Source organism: Daldinia vernicosa (genome assembly GCF_022497035.1).
Source record: "Daldinia vernicosa strain CBS 139.73 unplaced genomic scaffold F5Y00scaffold_3, whole genome shotgun sequence".
NCBI lineage: Eukaryota > Fungi > Ascomycota > Sordariomycetes > Xylariales > Hypoxylaceae > Daldinia > Daldinia vernicosa.
In genome coordinates this window covers 227851-242292 of record NW_025953919.1, presented here as the reverse complement: position 1 = coordinate 242292, position 14442 = coordinate 227851, and the positions used below count along the sequence as shown (strand labels likewise).

The 14442-nt window shown below is 49.6% G+C and overlaps 5 protein-coding genes across 5 annotated transcripts; 4 read left to right on the top strand and 1 right to left on the bottom strand.

Annotated features, from left to right (window-relative positions):
* Nucleotides 1-2085: 2085 nt before the first annotated feature.
* F5Y00DRAFT_250668 (cation efflux protein) lies at nt 2086-3855 on the top strand (the record flags this gene model as incomplete). The annotated part of the gene is made up of 1 exon (XM_048009754.1): nt 2086-3855. The coding sequence occupies one exon, from the start codon at nt 2086-2088 to the stop codon at nt 3853-3855; it is 1770 nt and encodes a 589-aa protein (XP_047869302.1).
* A 1198-nt stretch (nt 3856-5053) lies between these two features.
* F5Y00DRAFT_100320 (eukaryotic aspartyl protease) lies at nt 5054-6846 on the top strand. The gene is made up of 4 exons (XM_048003768.1): nt 5054-5539; nt 5591-5754; nt 5814-6135; nt 6200-6846. Exons 1-4 carry the CDS (start codon nt 5200-5202, stop codon nt 6715-6717), a joined length of 1344 nt encoding a protein of 447 aa, XP_047869301.1. The 5' UTR covers nt 5054-5199; the 3' UTR covers nt 6718-6846.
* A 146-nt stretch (nt 6847-6992) lies between these two features.
* On the top strand, nt 6993-9005 carry F5Y00DRAFT_224525 (uncharacterized protein). Its single transcript, XM_048006014.1, has 2 exons — nt 6993-7155; nt 7233-9005. Exon 2 carries the CDS (start codon nt 7536-7538, stop codon nt 8409-8411), a length of 876 nt encoding a protein of 291 aa, XP_047869300.1. The 5' UTR covers nt 6993-7155; nt 7233-7535; the 3' UTR covers nt 8412-9005.
* On the bottom strand, nt 9000-11886 carry F5Y00DRAFT_100342 (uncharacterized protein). Its single transcript, XM_048003769.1, has 4 exons — nt 11748-11886; nt 11065-11663; nt 10299-10990; nt 9000-10246 (listed from the first exon to the last, which is right to left on the bottom strand). The coding sequence occupies exons 2-4, from the start codon at nt 11554-11556 to the stop codon at nt 9655-9657; spliced, it is 1776 nt and encodes a 591-aa protein (XP_047869299.1). The 5' UTR covers nt 11557-11663; nt 11748-11886; the 3' UTR covers nt 9000-9654.
* A 667-nt stretch (nt 11887-12553) lies between these two features.
* On the top strand, nt 12554-13283 carry F5Y00DRAFT_224520 (uncharacterized protein). The gene has a single exon (XM_048006013.1). It carries the CDS (start codon nt 13001-13003, stop codon nt 13256-13258), a length of 258 nt encoding a protein of 85 aa, XP_047869298.1. The 5' UTR covers nt 12554-13000; the 3' UTR covers nt 13259-13283.
* Nucleotides 13284-14442: the final 1159 nt, after the last annotated feature.

Sequence of the window (14442 nt, the reverse complement as noted above, 5' to 3'; positions counted from 1 at the left end):
CGTTACTCCTTGGACGATCAAGTTAGTGAGCCCAACTTTATCTGAAAGTTCCTACTACGCCGAAAATTACACATAGTTACCTATGGGGTCTAAGAGTAGCATCACTAGGTAAATCTATAGAATACCATTTTCCGGCCATTTGTGATTAAGTACCACAACAGGAACTCTGCGCCCTACATGTAGATACGGCGACGGTTATTCCTATAATATACCTTATCAAGGCGTGACAAAGGTCGTCGGAGAGAATGGAAAGGTGATCACTACCACCGGTTTCTAATCAATTCAGCATCTCAAAAGTCAACAAGCTCCTCAAGATCGTCTGAGTGGATACGGTTCTAAGGGTGTTCTTTCGAGGTGTTAAATGATTAGTTGGTAGTTAGTAGTGGCTGTCGTATGCGTACATGTAGATAGAAGTTAAAACCGCGATGTGAGGTGTACTATTTACCTGATACCTAGACTCTAATTTAAAGAGACTTTGGAAAGTTAAGTTATGTCACTACTGTCAAAATTTCAAGTCAAAAGGTCTGTGCGTGAGCTTTGGGTGGCCACTTTTCTTTTACTGCTCGAGTATTTGTGAACTTAACCTTAGGTAGTAGTCATAAGAGACATTGAAAGAGGCTGTTGGTGGCGTGGCGGTTGTAATCATGCTGAGTAAAGGGGCTTTATAAGAGAAGGGAGATTATTCATCCCTACATAGAAAAGATACTACCGACTTCTCTGGCTTTAGTCATAAAAGATTCCCCTAGGTTAGACCTTTCGACCTGTCTGTCCGTTCAAGGGAAGATATGGCATTGATGCTATTATTACTTTATTACCATCAAGGTCGTTTGCAATGTGGGAACATATTGCGTGCTCTTACTATGTAGTAGCTTGATAAAGACCCACGGCCTAACAGCATATTGAGACCCAGGAAGACGGTCGGTATTGGAAAAAGGGCGGCATTGTTCGGAATGGGCCCCAAATATTGGGGAAATAAACACGATCCGAAGATTGTTTATCGAGAATTATAATTGAAGTGCGCATTCCAACACACGAAGAATTGTTGAAGTCGTTTGATAATGGGTTGAATATATATATATAGGGGTAACTATGTAGAATCAGTCGACGTTTCTTCAATGTTACGACATCATAAGGTTTTTTTTAGGTGCTTAACCTACCGCCTGCCATCCGGTCAGCCCGATTTTAATGGAAACCTTGAATCATTCGGTTCGGCTATATTGTACATAGGTACTTTGCCGCTACCATAATATTTACATGCATATTCCGCCCTACTGGATTTCGATACTTGCCATATAAAACGGTCCAATGAGATGCTTTAATTCCGATAAGAAAGAATAAGCGGCAAACTTCTCTATGACATAATAGCGCCATCAGTCCTTTAGAAATTCCCTCTTTCCTCAGGAAGCCAACAGGCCACAAAGATCCTTCCGTTTAGCTGCGTCTGTCGCGTCTGTCAGGTCTGTGCTTCATCTGATAACAACATCCCCGCCACTTGCGATTTCCGAACAGTGCTCCGACCCGAGCTTGCCTTGCAGTGTTTTGTCCCATAACATGTCTGCATGTATGTACCGTATGGATCTTTGATCGCCCGTTAGTCTCCACAAGACAGTCAGTCCCGTCCCCTGCGCTTCCTAGAAGAACCAGAAGAAACCCCCCAATTCTTCCACTTTTGCGTCTCAGAAAATCCTCGTCTGTTTCGCCTGTTTCGAAACATCAACATTTCGTCGCCCTGTCGGCTAGCATTCGGACAATAAATATCAAGCTGCCGGCGGTCGCATGGCTACAACAATTAGTGTCTAATAGCCACTTGGGCAACGACTAACCACTTTTAATTACACACTTAACTTTTCTTTCATCACACCGAGCAACACCAGGGCCGATCTAGGTTTCTAGATTGTCTAGGTGATCCCGCAATCCCGGACCATCGCCACTAATCTTGTTCCCCTTATTTTTATTTTCTTCTTCTTCTTTTTCTTCTTCTGTCATACATAACCGCGGGACAAGAAGCGAACGAGCTCCGGCTCCATCACATTATTATTCGACAAACATCTATCGATCAGTGCTGCTAGCACCATAACCGACGCGATGGCTTGGTCGAAAACCACCCGGATCAGCATAATGCTGGCCATTGATATCGCCTTCTTTCTCATAGAGTTGATATCGGGTTTTATGGTCCATTCCTTGGCATTGATGGCAGACGCGTTCCACATGCTGAACGATATCATCTCGCTGATTATTGGTCTGTGGGCTGTGACTGTCGCCAAGAGAGAAACTACCAACAAATTTTCTTACGGCTGGGTTCGCGCCGAAATCCTCGGTGCCGCTTTCAACGCTGTTTTCCTAATCGCCCTTTGCGTCTCTATCATTCTCGAAGCGTTAACTCGGTTCATCGAGCCTCAGGAAGTCTCGAACCCGAAACTTATTCTTATCGTGGGCTGCTGCGGGTTGGCCTCGAATCTAGTCGGGTTTTTGGTTCTAGGAGGACATGGGCATGATCACGGCGAACATTCCCACGATGACGACCACGACCACGACCACGGACACGAACATGTTCACAAGCACGATGGCATTAGAGCCGCTGAGGAGGGTAGAGTAACAGCCACTGAGGAATTTATAGACGAGAACGGTCCGGTGGGAGATATACTGCCCGAAGTTACGGTAGCAAGAGCTCGCGCTGCAAACGCCTCACCAGAGACCGTTCGTCACATCCAATTCGAGCAACTAGGAAGGCCGGATCTTCACGAACGAGGCGGTAGTCGGAGCTCCGGTCCTAGGGGAAGAGACCGTCGACGCGCAGGCAGCCTTAAGCATAGCCGTTTAGCTAGTATCGATGATTTCAGCATCCACCCGGCGAGCTTCAGACAAGACATCATCGAACATAGCCGATCCAGCCATAACGAGGAAACCGATGAGAGTTCTATTGACGATAATTATACGGACTCTCCTGTTCGTGACGAATCAGCTATTGACGAGACCACACCCCTAGTAGCGAACGAGCGTGTAGCAGATAAGTCGTCCGCTCACAAGGGTCACTCAAGCCGGTCGAGAAGTTCTCATCGCCATCATCGTACTAGACGTGACTCAGGAACGCACTTAGACCATCACCACAACAGGCCGAAGTCTAGGTCGAGGAAGAAGGGACACGGTCATAGTCATAACCACGCCGACATGGGCATGAACGCTATGATCCTCCATGTCTTGGGTGATGCTCTAGGAAACGTTGGTGTCATCGCTACCGCCCTGATTATCTGGCTCACTGATTGGCCGGGACGATACTACGCTGATCCGGCTGTGTCATTATTTATTACCCTTATCATTCTTAGATCGGCAATTCCCTTGACGAAAGCGACGGCCCAGGTGCTGCTACAGGCTACGCCGGATCACATCGATGTCCAAGACATTAAAGAGGATATCCAGGCTCTACCAGGCGTAATTAGCTGCCACCACGTCCATATCTGGCAACTTTCCGACACAAAGGTGATCGCGTCGCTGCACGTGCAGGTCGCATTTCCAATCACGAGCGAGGGGGGAGAGAGGTACATGAAGCTCGCTAAACAAGCACGGAAATGCCTTCACGCCTATGGCATCCATAGCGCCACTATACAACCCGAGTTCTGTCTGGACCAAGACTGCGCTCCTATTGACGACGGCTCTACGACGCTCGACGGACAAGCCTCGCCACGCTATCCACCCGATGTGTGTCTTCTAGAATGCGTAGATGACTGCGTGGGCCAAGGTTGCTGTCCGCCACCTTCGGGAACGGCCTCTAAGGCAGGATCGAGCCGCAGATCCAGTCACTCGGCATCTCACGATCACAACGGGGACAGTGATCACGGACATGGACATCACCATTAGGGGTTATTTGGCCGATAGAGAGAAAAATTTACTTGTAATTTTAGACGTTCATTAATATTGGGCTGTCATTGTAGCGTGGGAATAGTACGGCACTGCTCGGCTCTGGCTAGACAGACTAGATGAGCGTCTCTTTTGTTTTCTAGTACAGGTGTAATAGTGCGCAGGCGTTTAGGGCAAAAAGGCAGAGCGAGGGCTCGGGCGGTCAATGATACATAAATGTACAGATCAGGCTCCAAAATGCATGTTTACCTACTTGTAGTGCAATGAATGCATTTTATTGCTTGAGCGGATGATGGCATATAAATGCAAATTTAGATTTAGATTACTTTAGGTAGTCTAGTCTATGCGATGTGTTCATATAACCAGATATCTACCTAACCTACCTGTGTAGGTAGATATCAACGATGAGGCTCGTGATGAGGCTCGTGAGATAACTCCATCACGGGCAGATATCGTATAGGTTAGGTATGTTGGCTACAATGCAGGGAAGTTATATCTAACGTAGCATTTCACGTGGACATTTGAAACTGCGCGTTTGCTTCACTCACCCCCCTTTGAAATTTTAAGCATAGCGCACGGGCGCTTACTTTTTATCTTTACCGATGAGTTGATAAGTTGACGGTTACATACATACCTCATATACATATGTATTCAGCCATCGACACTCCCAGTAATTATAAATACCATTATCACGTACTATGGATGTATTTCTCTCTTATCCAGCATAAGAGTCGGTCATGTTATTCGATTGATTGCATAGGTACTCTCACGTTTGATCATCCCATCTAAGCATTACACCCATCCGTACATATGTAAGAGGCAGGCAAGGCATGAATGATCGCCCGCGACACCGTGGTTCTCTCCAGACGAGGCGCGAACGCCCCTCCGCGCTCTCTCTCGATAGGGGGGATAGGGGAATCTGTAACGAATGCTACTGCCTCCCCCCTGGGCATATCAATCATCCCTCGCGATGCGCGGGCTACTGGATCGGGGTTGGATTAAACCCCGTTTACACATTCGCGCTCGGGGATGTCTGCGCCGGTGTGGTGTGAAACCGGGGCTGTAGGTAGGTTGAATAATTGCATCGATGTGTATCTCTAATTTTTGGAAGCTGCTTTTTCTCCTTTCCGTCTCTGTCCCGCTCTTTTGGTAGTATTCACCTACCCATTCTTTTTTTTTTTCGTTTTCTCTCTCGCCGGTTCGGGGTTCCTGTAGTCTGTTCGAATTTGCTCTCGTTGAGCGGTCGTATTCTATTCTCTGAGAGCTGGGTTCTTTCTCTTTTCTTCTGGTTAGTCATTCCTTTTGCTTGGGTAGGTACCTAGTTAGATCAACGATATCGTCATCATGAAGGTTACGAATACCGCTGCCGCTGCTATAGCGGCGTACGTTCTCTGCTGCCGTGACCTGGCGTCGGCTGGCCCCGTGCGGAAGCGTGGAGGAGTGTTAGATCCTTTGTTTGAGATCACGACTCTTGGAGGCATGACGTTTAAGATCAGTCAGGTCCCAAATAAGAAATTCTACGGCCAGCGGAAGGGAAGAGGGTCTATGGCTATCGCGAGGGCGTATTCGAAATACGGCGCTGCGGTTCCTGATGATTTGCTTTCTACTATTGAGGAGATACTGAAGGAACTCGGGTTATTAGGGAACGGCGGGGCTGGGAATAACACGACTGCTGATCCTCAAGGTATAACTAATATTCCCCTTGCTTTTACTGCCTTGACTTATCTGTTTCTAGGTGAGGTAGCAGCGGTTCCGCAGATGTTTGATTCCGAGTATCTATGCCCGGTAGAGATCGGTACTCCGCCGCAGACTTTGAATTTGGACTTTGATACAGGTTCCTCCGATCTGTGGGTATTCAGTTCCGAGACACCAGGGATTCAAGTCATGGGTCAAGATGCCGTATGTATTTATTGACCCCTTAGGCCGAACCCTTACTAACTTCCTTTACTTTACTCTAGTGGGATATCGAGCAGAGCTCAACGGCTCAGCTGCTAACGGGGGAATCATGGGCTATCAGCTACGGCGATGGCAGCAGCTCCAGTGGTAATGTCTACCTAGATAAGGTCTCAGTCGGCGGAGTTACGGTTCAGAACCAAGCGGTGGAATCTGCTCGCAACGTCTCGGTGTCGTTTACGCAACGACCTGACACAGACGGGCTTTTAGGGTTGGCGTTCGGTTCTATAAACACGGTTAAACCTACTCAGCAGAAGACTTTCTTCGAGAATGCGATATCAGATCTCGCGTCTCCTCTATTCACAGCCAATCTGAGGAAAGCAGAGCGTAAGCCCATCACGAACCAATGCTTTATTATTTATTATGCAGATAGTATACTAACAGACCACAGCTGGCAACTACAATTTTGGCTTCATCGATGCAACCGAGTTCACGGGGCAAATCACATTTGTACCTATTAACTCGTCCTCCGGCTTCTGGCAGTTTACCTCGGAGGGGTACTCGATCGCCGGCTCCGGTGCTGTTTCTGCGCCGCACGAAGCCATCGCAGATACAGGCACCACCCTCTTGCTTCTCCCGCAAGATATCGCAGACGCGTATTACTCGCAGGTGCAGGGAGCTGTCAACGACGTGAGCGGAGCAGGGGGGTACGTCTTCCCGTGCTCCGCCTCGCTGCCGGATTACACGGCGATGATCGGGAATCACCAGGCCGTGATCCCCGGCGACTTCATCAACTTCGCGCCCGTAGACGGCGACACGTTTGAGGATGCGACGACGTGCTTCGGCGGTATACAGGCTTCGCCGGCAGGTTTCCCACTTGCTATTTATGGGGATATCTTCCTGAAGGCGCAGTTCGTGGTCTTCCACGGCGGTAACAATGAACTTGGATTTGCTAATAAGCCCCTATGAGGGATTGGGCTATATAAGCTAGCTAGCTACATGTATGCATGAGTTTGGTATAGTATATACCTATAGACCTGGTATCAATAGTTTACTCGGTATACCTAGAGTTCGAAATGGGTGATCTGCGTTATGAATATACAGATTAGACATTGGTTATGTTATGACCGTGGTTTAGTCCGTTATATAGGTCAGTAATCCCGGGTTTAATAAATAAACATGTTCGTAACCGGGATAGTTAAATCCAACAATTCTTAGAAGTTGATATGATATAAGTGGCTTACACGTAACTAGGTGACGTTACCCGGGGAGTTATATATACCCCAAATATCGCTTGCGCTCGGCATTTCAGTCTCTTCTTGTTCTCTCCCGCTTTAGATCGGATTCGTTCTCGCCTACCTATCAGAAACAGAGTCATCATTAGCAATTCGGCATCCTTCGCGAGAGGTCTGTTCTCGTCTTCGTCTTCGTCATAATTCAGACGAATCTCTAACCTAGTATCGATGTTAACAGAAGAAATTCAGCTTCGTTGTTTAGTTGTTGGTGGGGTCATCGCCAACACGCTTGGGATTCTTCCTCTCGCCTGACATCACGCCACTCGTTGATCCTCAGCCCGGTTGATAAGCATACGCACGAATGCGTATATAAATAATAAAGATAGGAACGGATATACTTCCTCTTCGCCGAGCCGTTCTGTCCGATCCGAATCGCATCTCACGGTTATAATCCCCATACTCCCCATACTCCGTATACTCCCCCTCGGTACTCCCCATACAAACTCCACTCCCACATCCGGAACACTAGGTAACACCCACGCAACCGCAACAATGAGCCTCCTCCAAAACAAATACGCAGCAGCCCTCATCAACCCGGACGTCCTCCGAGCCCACCAAAAACCCATCCTCCTCGCCACCGGCATAACCGCCGTCGCCACCCCGTTCCTCGCCTACGCATGGTCGTGCTACCGGGAATGGCTTGCCCTCGGCCCCGGCGGCATGCCCTACCACTTCCCCGGCTGGCTCCTGCAAGTCGGCCTGCACGCCGTCGCGCGCTCCGATACCCGGGAGCCCCTGCCTAGGCCGTACAAGCGGCTAGAGGACGTAGCCGCCTTGTACGGCGCCGCGGGCGCGAAGTCGTACTACAACTACTCCGGGGACGGCCCGGGCCAGATTCCAAAGCGCAAGGGCGACCGCCCTACCGTCCCGACCTTCGTCGCGCCCCAGCGCCAGACCTCCGACGCCGCGCCCCCCGCTACCGTCGCCGCGCAGAAGGCCTTCCTAGCCGCCGTAGCAGCGGCCAACGCCTCGCTCTTCGAGGTCCGGACCAGCAAGCTCGAGGGCCCTCTCCACCAGGCCTTGTGGCTGCGACTCCCCTCCCCCTCCTCCGCGTCGGCCGACGACGACACCACCCTGCGGACCCGGCTAGGGCGGGGCTCGGACGGGGAGTTCGCGCACGTGCACGGCGAGGGGAGCGTTCATGTGACGCTCAGCCCGGCGGACGCCGCGGCCGCGATCGAAGCCGGGTGGGCGGAGCGCTTTGGACTAGCTGGGTGGTGGGGGTCGCGCGTGGTGCCCTGGGGGTTCGTCATGGTGTACGCGCCGCGCGACGAGGGCGAGTTTGCCGTGTTTCGCGAGTTGGTACTTGCCGGTGCGCGGTATGTGGCCGAGGGCGCTGGGGTGGAAGTTGTTGCTCCGGCGGAGTAGTGAATTGGGGGGGAGAGTAATCTAGGTATGTAGTGTAGGGGCGTGAATGGAAGGAAGTAGGTAAGTAAAAGGGCGTGGTATAGTTGGTTGGTTGGCTGGTATACAACTTGCTTGCATGGGGTACCTACCTATCCGATATATCGAGGTCTATGTTACCTCGTGATGGACCTGTGAAGGGGAGGACGTATTATGTGTTTGAAGCGTGTAGCTTGTGGCGTTGGGGAGAGGGTTACTTACATACTAGTATATGCGAATGTGCGGTGGGTGATTCAAAAACGCATCGGTACGGAAAGCGGTCGGGACGGTGAATAAGGTAAGATCTAAGACAAGGAGAGGTGTGTATGATTAAGAGTATAATCTTCTCCTTCTATGATAAATTTGCTGCGTTAATACTACTACTGATGTCTTCCCTCGAGACCGTATTATACCCATCTGCCAGAGTTACCGAGTTGCTGATTTTATTAATAGGCTACATCGCGATTCTACTTTATTAACAACTTTGTAAAATGCTAGAATATCCAAATTTGTTACATGTCGCTTCGTTTACAAATCACTAAGAATAGGTAGCTTTGACTTGTACAATGCATCTAAGGGGCTTAGCCCCCAAGCGGGGGACAAGCAATATAATTCATAGTACTGCTGACGGTATATAGTTCAAAATTATAGGTAGCATTTGCTACCACATCTATGTCTATTCATCGGGTATCTTCACTGGGACCTACGATACGACACCGAACAGCTGCGGGCACTTTGACCTCCATCTGGGATAGGTAACTTCATTGAAGAAGCTGTTTATTGGTGTTACCTTTGGTCATCCTTTGCCAAAAGCATTTCAGATCAACAAACTGTCGTTCGTCATATTTCCATATGCTATGGCATGCCAAAAAGCCAAAATCTATCCAGATTATAAGGCGTACCCGTAGCTACGGCCTCTTCCCCCGTGCGCCGTAGGTAAAAACAAGACATAAAGAGGAGTGGGTATGATGAACTGTATGCAAGAAAAAAAAAACTCGCCCTCCATGCATCTAGTCGCAAATCATCTTTCGTTAAACATAAAAAATCAAGAGAGACGCTCCGTAGCAGCAACATGATGGTAGGTGACTAAGAGTCGCCCAAAAACGTGACGAGCAATACATTTTCCTCGTTCGCTTTCTTCCAAAGGTGTTGGTTATCATAGTCTCGTGGCAGATTGGCGCGTTAAACAAAGGAGAGCAAGAAAACGTATCAGATCGGAGACGAAACGTCACCTAAACGTAGTTGTGTATGGACCTTCGACTTTGACGTCTCTGATCCCATCCGGCATCATACGAAGCCATTCGGCCCAGTTCTCGAGGTTGACCGCCTCCTCGGTCAAACGCATCGAGAATGTCAACTGAGGACCGTGGGGGTTCTCGGGGTACAGCACCCGAGGTGGTTGCGGCGGAGATAACGTGATCGAAGGTAACCTCGAGTTACCCGAGATTTGTATGTGCAGCGGCGAAGGGAAGCTTAGTATCACTCCCTTCTCCGGGTGTTTGTCTTGGATGATCTTAGGGTAGGCGGATAGGAGTTTCGAATGCAGCTCGGCGGCTGATAAGGGATTCGGAAATCGTTGGGTGGCCCGTGTTCGGAGTTGGTCAGCTAGCGTTCTTGTAAACCCGTTTCGGTCCAACACGTCAAAATAGTCTTCCGAGGACGAGGCCGCAATAAGTTCCAACACCCCCTTCTGCCGGACCATCTTTGAAGATGGAAAGTATGCAGCATCCATTACAATGAGAGTGTCCGAGCGCGCTTCCTCTAATATCTGTTGTATACCGCTCCATCGAATAGTCGAAGCCTTCGCACGGTCCCGAGAACTATCTAGGGTTAGATCGTCGGAAAAACAAATTTGACGTTTCAACGGCTCACCTTGCTAGAACCATCTCTCTATGCTCGTCCAAGTAACTATACCCGTTGTAATACACAATTTTCAACACGTCCCTAGTGTCGCTTTTGTCCGTGAAATCGTTAATAATCCGCGATAGCCACCTCCACGAGTTAGTGCAGCCGTCGGACGCGGACGACGGAATCTTGAGCACCTCGTACATAAAATGGTAATACTTATCGAAGACCCCGGCCAGTTCTTCTACCGCGGCCGCCACGCCGGGGTGCTCGTCATCCTGCCAGAAGATCAGAAGCGCGCAGACGCTGCTATAGCGACTGCGGTGAGGCGAGGATAGAATCCTCGACGCTGCATTCTCCAGGTCTACCTTGATCGAGTCGATACTTGGCAGGGGTGCGAAATGGTTCGGTGCAGCAGCCAGGGGAGACGTGGAGATAGGCTTCTCCAGCCGCGGACCTGACGGAAGAGGCGTCCGGATCCTAGCGTCGCTGAGCGGTGGCCTCCCTGGCGTATTATGGGCGCTATTAGGAGTAGCGGGGGTGGAGTCAATTTCCATCTCTTGAGGATCTTGGGGGAAGTGATGTCTAACACGGGCTGCATGGTTTGGCGCGGGGCTGATCCGGCGACCAGTTAGGGGCGCGAGCTCCTGCAAAGGGCTGGACGAGCGATATTTCCGCATAGCATCTTCCCAAGTCATATTATGGTGGTTGGGGTGACACTTGAGAGGGTAATCATGTGAGCGTCATATTGCTAACGAAATTTAAGGTAGGCAGATCGTAATGTGTGACTTACAGCAACCCTCCGCCTTCTGCAGTCGGCGCACGCGCCCAGCTTCCGAATCAGGGCGGCTTTCTCCCTCTGCTGGGCAGATAAAGGTCCCGTCCTCCTACGACTAGCACGACGATTGTGCGAGATCTCTGACCCATCCTTGACCGAGAAGATGGACTGTGACGACTCTACGCTATAGGCCGTCGAGTTAGTGTCAGTCGAGACATTGGAGATTGTCGTCGTATCGGTAGTAGTTGTCGACGTGGATGAGCCCGTGTCCTTCCTCATGGGCGTTGCCGACTGGCCTGGCGATGCTGGAAGGCTTCCATTTCGCACGTGCTCGGGGTGTGCTCCCTGGTGTGGTTGAAGTTGTGGCTGAGCAGGTTGATGATGATGCCCGCCGGACTGTGATTGCTGCTGCTGCTGTTGCTCATGCTGATGAGGGACGTGCTGACCTCTATCCTCACTCTTGCTGTCTTTAGGAAATGACTCCGACAGACTGGGTGCAGGATGCATGTCGTTCTGGGCGCTCACACAGCGATATCACGGCTACCTCATAATGAAGAGTGACGAAGACGGCTCGGAGGAGCGCTGGATGGGAAGTTTGAGGGATTCGAGGGATGCTAACACCGGGAGTGGAGAATGTTAAACGAGGGTGATAGCAAAATTGCCGCGAAGTGAGGAAAGAAATATGTAAGGATATGTACGAATATGTATGGAGTTAATAGACCGTTAATAGACCGTTGTTAATAGACCTGTAGTTGGCAGACCGGGAACGAGTACAGCTGGTACCGTAGATCTAGCTCCTAGACGTAAAGCGTAGGTCGGTCTGGTCCACCAGAGACGTAGGTAAGGTATGTGGTAGGTAGGTAGGTATGTGATAGGTATGTTGTAGGTAAATGGTGTGTATATGGTGTATGGCGTATGGTGCATATGGTGTATGGGCAGTGGACGTATGAGATGGAAACGATATGGTTGATAGGTATGGCGATTACATGCGGCAAGGGCAATTATGCGACTGGCCAGAATGTACCTACCTAAGGTATAGGGTATAACCTAGAGTATAAGGTAGGTACGATACAAAAAAACGATACTACAATGTATAGAAGGGAGTAGAGGTAATAGTAACCCTTAGTAGCCCGTACCTAATAGCCCGACCAACTGCAACTTCCAAGAAAGACAAAATATAACCTTTGGAAAGAGAGACGTCTATAGAAACACAGAAACATAGAAACGACGAGGATCGTTGTGCGGCTTCCGAGGCACTGTAATACAAGGCTCCAATGAGAGCTCGAGTTGCGGTTCCTGTTAGGTACTTGTACTATGTAAAGATTTGAATAGTGCGGGGCCGAGTTCTTTCCATCTTTCTCACCTACCTGATACATCACATCCAAGTATCTATACCACTTTAGATCCTAGAAAGAGTACCTCACCTTGTCGATTCTGCATGGTACTCCCAAGATGGCGGCGGGGCCGGTCAGCATCTACTTCATGTTACGCGGACATGCGACTACCTCTTTCTTGTTTGCTACTATGTAGGTAGCTCTAGTCTTTTTTTCCAAGTCCCTCTAGCCTCTCTAAGTCCATCTCGTCTTAGATCGTCTTTTCTCTCTCTCTTTTTTTTCCCCTTTCTCTTTAAATCTTCACCCTTCTCAAAAAATAAGAAACATAAAAAATAAAAAAAAGGGCCGTTACGTATCATTCCCCGAAATTACAGCTTACCAAGGTCAACTTGTTTTATTACCAGTATGTACGGTCTAGAGACCTAATTACCAACCGATAATCTATATCGGCTGATAATAAAAAGAAAAAAACACATGGGGGAGCGCCCAACTGCAACACAGCGAGACGTGAGGTTGCTCTCATGTATCGTTTCAATCTGATTTTGGCCGTGGCTACGGCGGATCTCAGGTAAACACGTGGTAGTCCATTCCCTATCCATTTTTCAAGTTGCCCGCCAATGAATCTCTCCACCCGCCAATCAAGGCCAGCGCCAGCGCAGACGTCGCAGACATACAGCCCAGAGAGACGTGACACTCCGAGTTCCCACACGCACCCCCCTAGCCCGTCGACCGTAGGCTCTTTCGGTCAAGAGGCGAGGCGATGCGAGGCGACACAAGATCAGACACGTCTGCCCTGTGAGGCCACACATTACCTGCTACCTACCGACATTGCCAATGCATGCGAAGGATGGGAAAGGGAGAAAATAAACAATTAGATACCTTGCCTACCTTATTTACCAGGGTTTTTTTTTTTTTTTTTTTTTTTTTTTTTTTTTTTTTTTTTTTTTTTTTTTTTTTTTTTTTTTTTTTTTTTTTTTTCTTTTCTTTTCTTTCGTCCCGGACATTTCCTCCACCTGCTTGCTGCTACGTCCACGTCCTTCAAGCGCGGGTTGGCCCTTGTCCCGTTTATTTTCTGCTCTTGTTTGTGGCCGTCTGCCGCCCTCATCCGATGCTGCGAAATGCAAATGCAAATCCGTCACAGGCGAATATGCATCCTTCACTCGGTCTACGACGCGATGCCATGGGTCAGCCCATGCATTCTGTCCCCCCCGGGTTGACTGATTTGTTCAGCCGATATGAGCTTCATGCAATTGTTTGTCATCTGATGGTCGATTTCCGATCTACGATGGACTCGAATCCCCGTGACCAATCTCTATCTCCTTTTTAAACTACTTATCCATGTCTGTTCAATCTCTCCCGGGTTACGGCTGAAGGAAGATTTTGTGTCACCCTCATACCGATCCGCGTCTAGGGGTAGGTGTTCCTCTTCACCTTTCCCGCACCCTCCTCGGTGGCTGGGCTGCTGGTTCCTTTTCGGTCAGACACGGTCCAATCCCCCCCCCTTTCCGTCGTGTTCCCCTCCTTTACCGTCTGGTAGATACCTATTGCCGAAGGTAGAGCTCGGCGCCTTCGATCTGCACAACTTGAAGTGCAGCAGAAGCCTATCGCGCATCCTCAGCCCTGGTACCTCCTTCGGTCACAGTTTCTGCATGTATACGTCGTCTCCTTGGTACGTTACCACTTTATATACTATGTCCCGCCGCTTCTGGAAGGTCGGTAGAAGGTGACTGGACGGAGGGGGCCCTTTCGGCATCCCTCACCGAACCCCCGAGCTAAATTAGAAGCAATCTGATAGGATAAAAAGCCTTCGCAATCACGCCCTTCGTGGGGACCGCAAGCTAGGTACGTTGGAACTCTTGGCAAGACTTACCTCCGCACCAGTACCGGGGACCGCGAGGGGATTAAAAAAATTATTACCTATTCGTCCCGGTGACAATGCCAATCAAGACTCCTGCATGGGGAACTAAGGGCCGCTCTAGGAGCCGATGCTGCTTGTGGCTGGATTAGTATATAGCACCCCCCGCCGGTACGTCCAGTGAAATGACAATACCAGGTGCTT

Coding starts and splice junctions, on each gene's coding strand:
- F5Y00DRAFT_100320 (XM_048003768.1), top strand. CDS start 5,200: ATGAAGGTTACGAATACCGCTGCCGCTGCTATAGCGGCGTACGTTCTC. Junction 5,755..5,813: donor AAGTCATGGGTCAAGATGCC/GTATGTATTTAT, acceptor ACTTTACTCTAG/TGGGATATCGAGCAGAGCTC. Junction 6,136..6,199: donor CAATCTGAGGAAAGCAGAGC/GTAAGCCCATCA, acceptor AACAGACCACAG/CTGGCAACTACAATTTTGGC.
- F5Y00DRAFT_224525 (XM_048006014.1), top strand. CDS start 7,536: ATGAGCCTCCTCCAAAACAAATACGCAGCAGCCCTCATCAACCCGGAC.
- F5Y00DRAFT_100342 (XM_048003769.1), bottom strand. CDS start 11,556: ATGCATCCTGCACCCAGTCTGTCGGAGTCATTTCCTAAAGACAGCAAG. Junction 10,991..11,064: donor GCAGAAGGCGGAGGGTTGCT/GTAAGTCACACA, acceptor TACCCTCTCAAG/TGTCACCCCAACCACCATAA. Junction 10,247..10,298: donor AGAGAGATGGTTCTAGCAAG/GTGAGCCGTTGA, acceptor AACCCTAGATAG/TTCTCGGGACCGTGCGAAGG.
- F5Y00DRAFT_224520 (XM_048006013.1), top strand. CDS start 13,001: ATGAATCTCTCCACCCGCCAATCAAGGCCAGCGCCAGCGCAGACGTCG.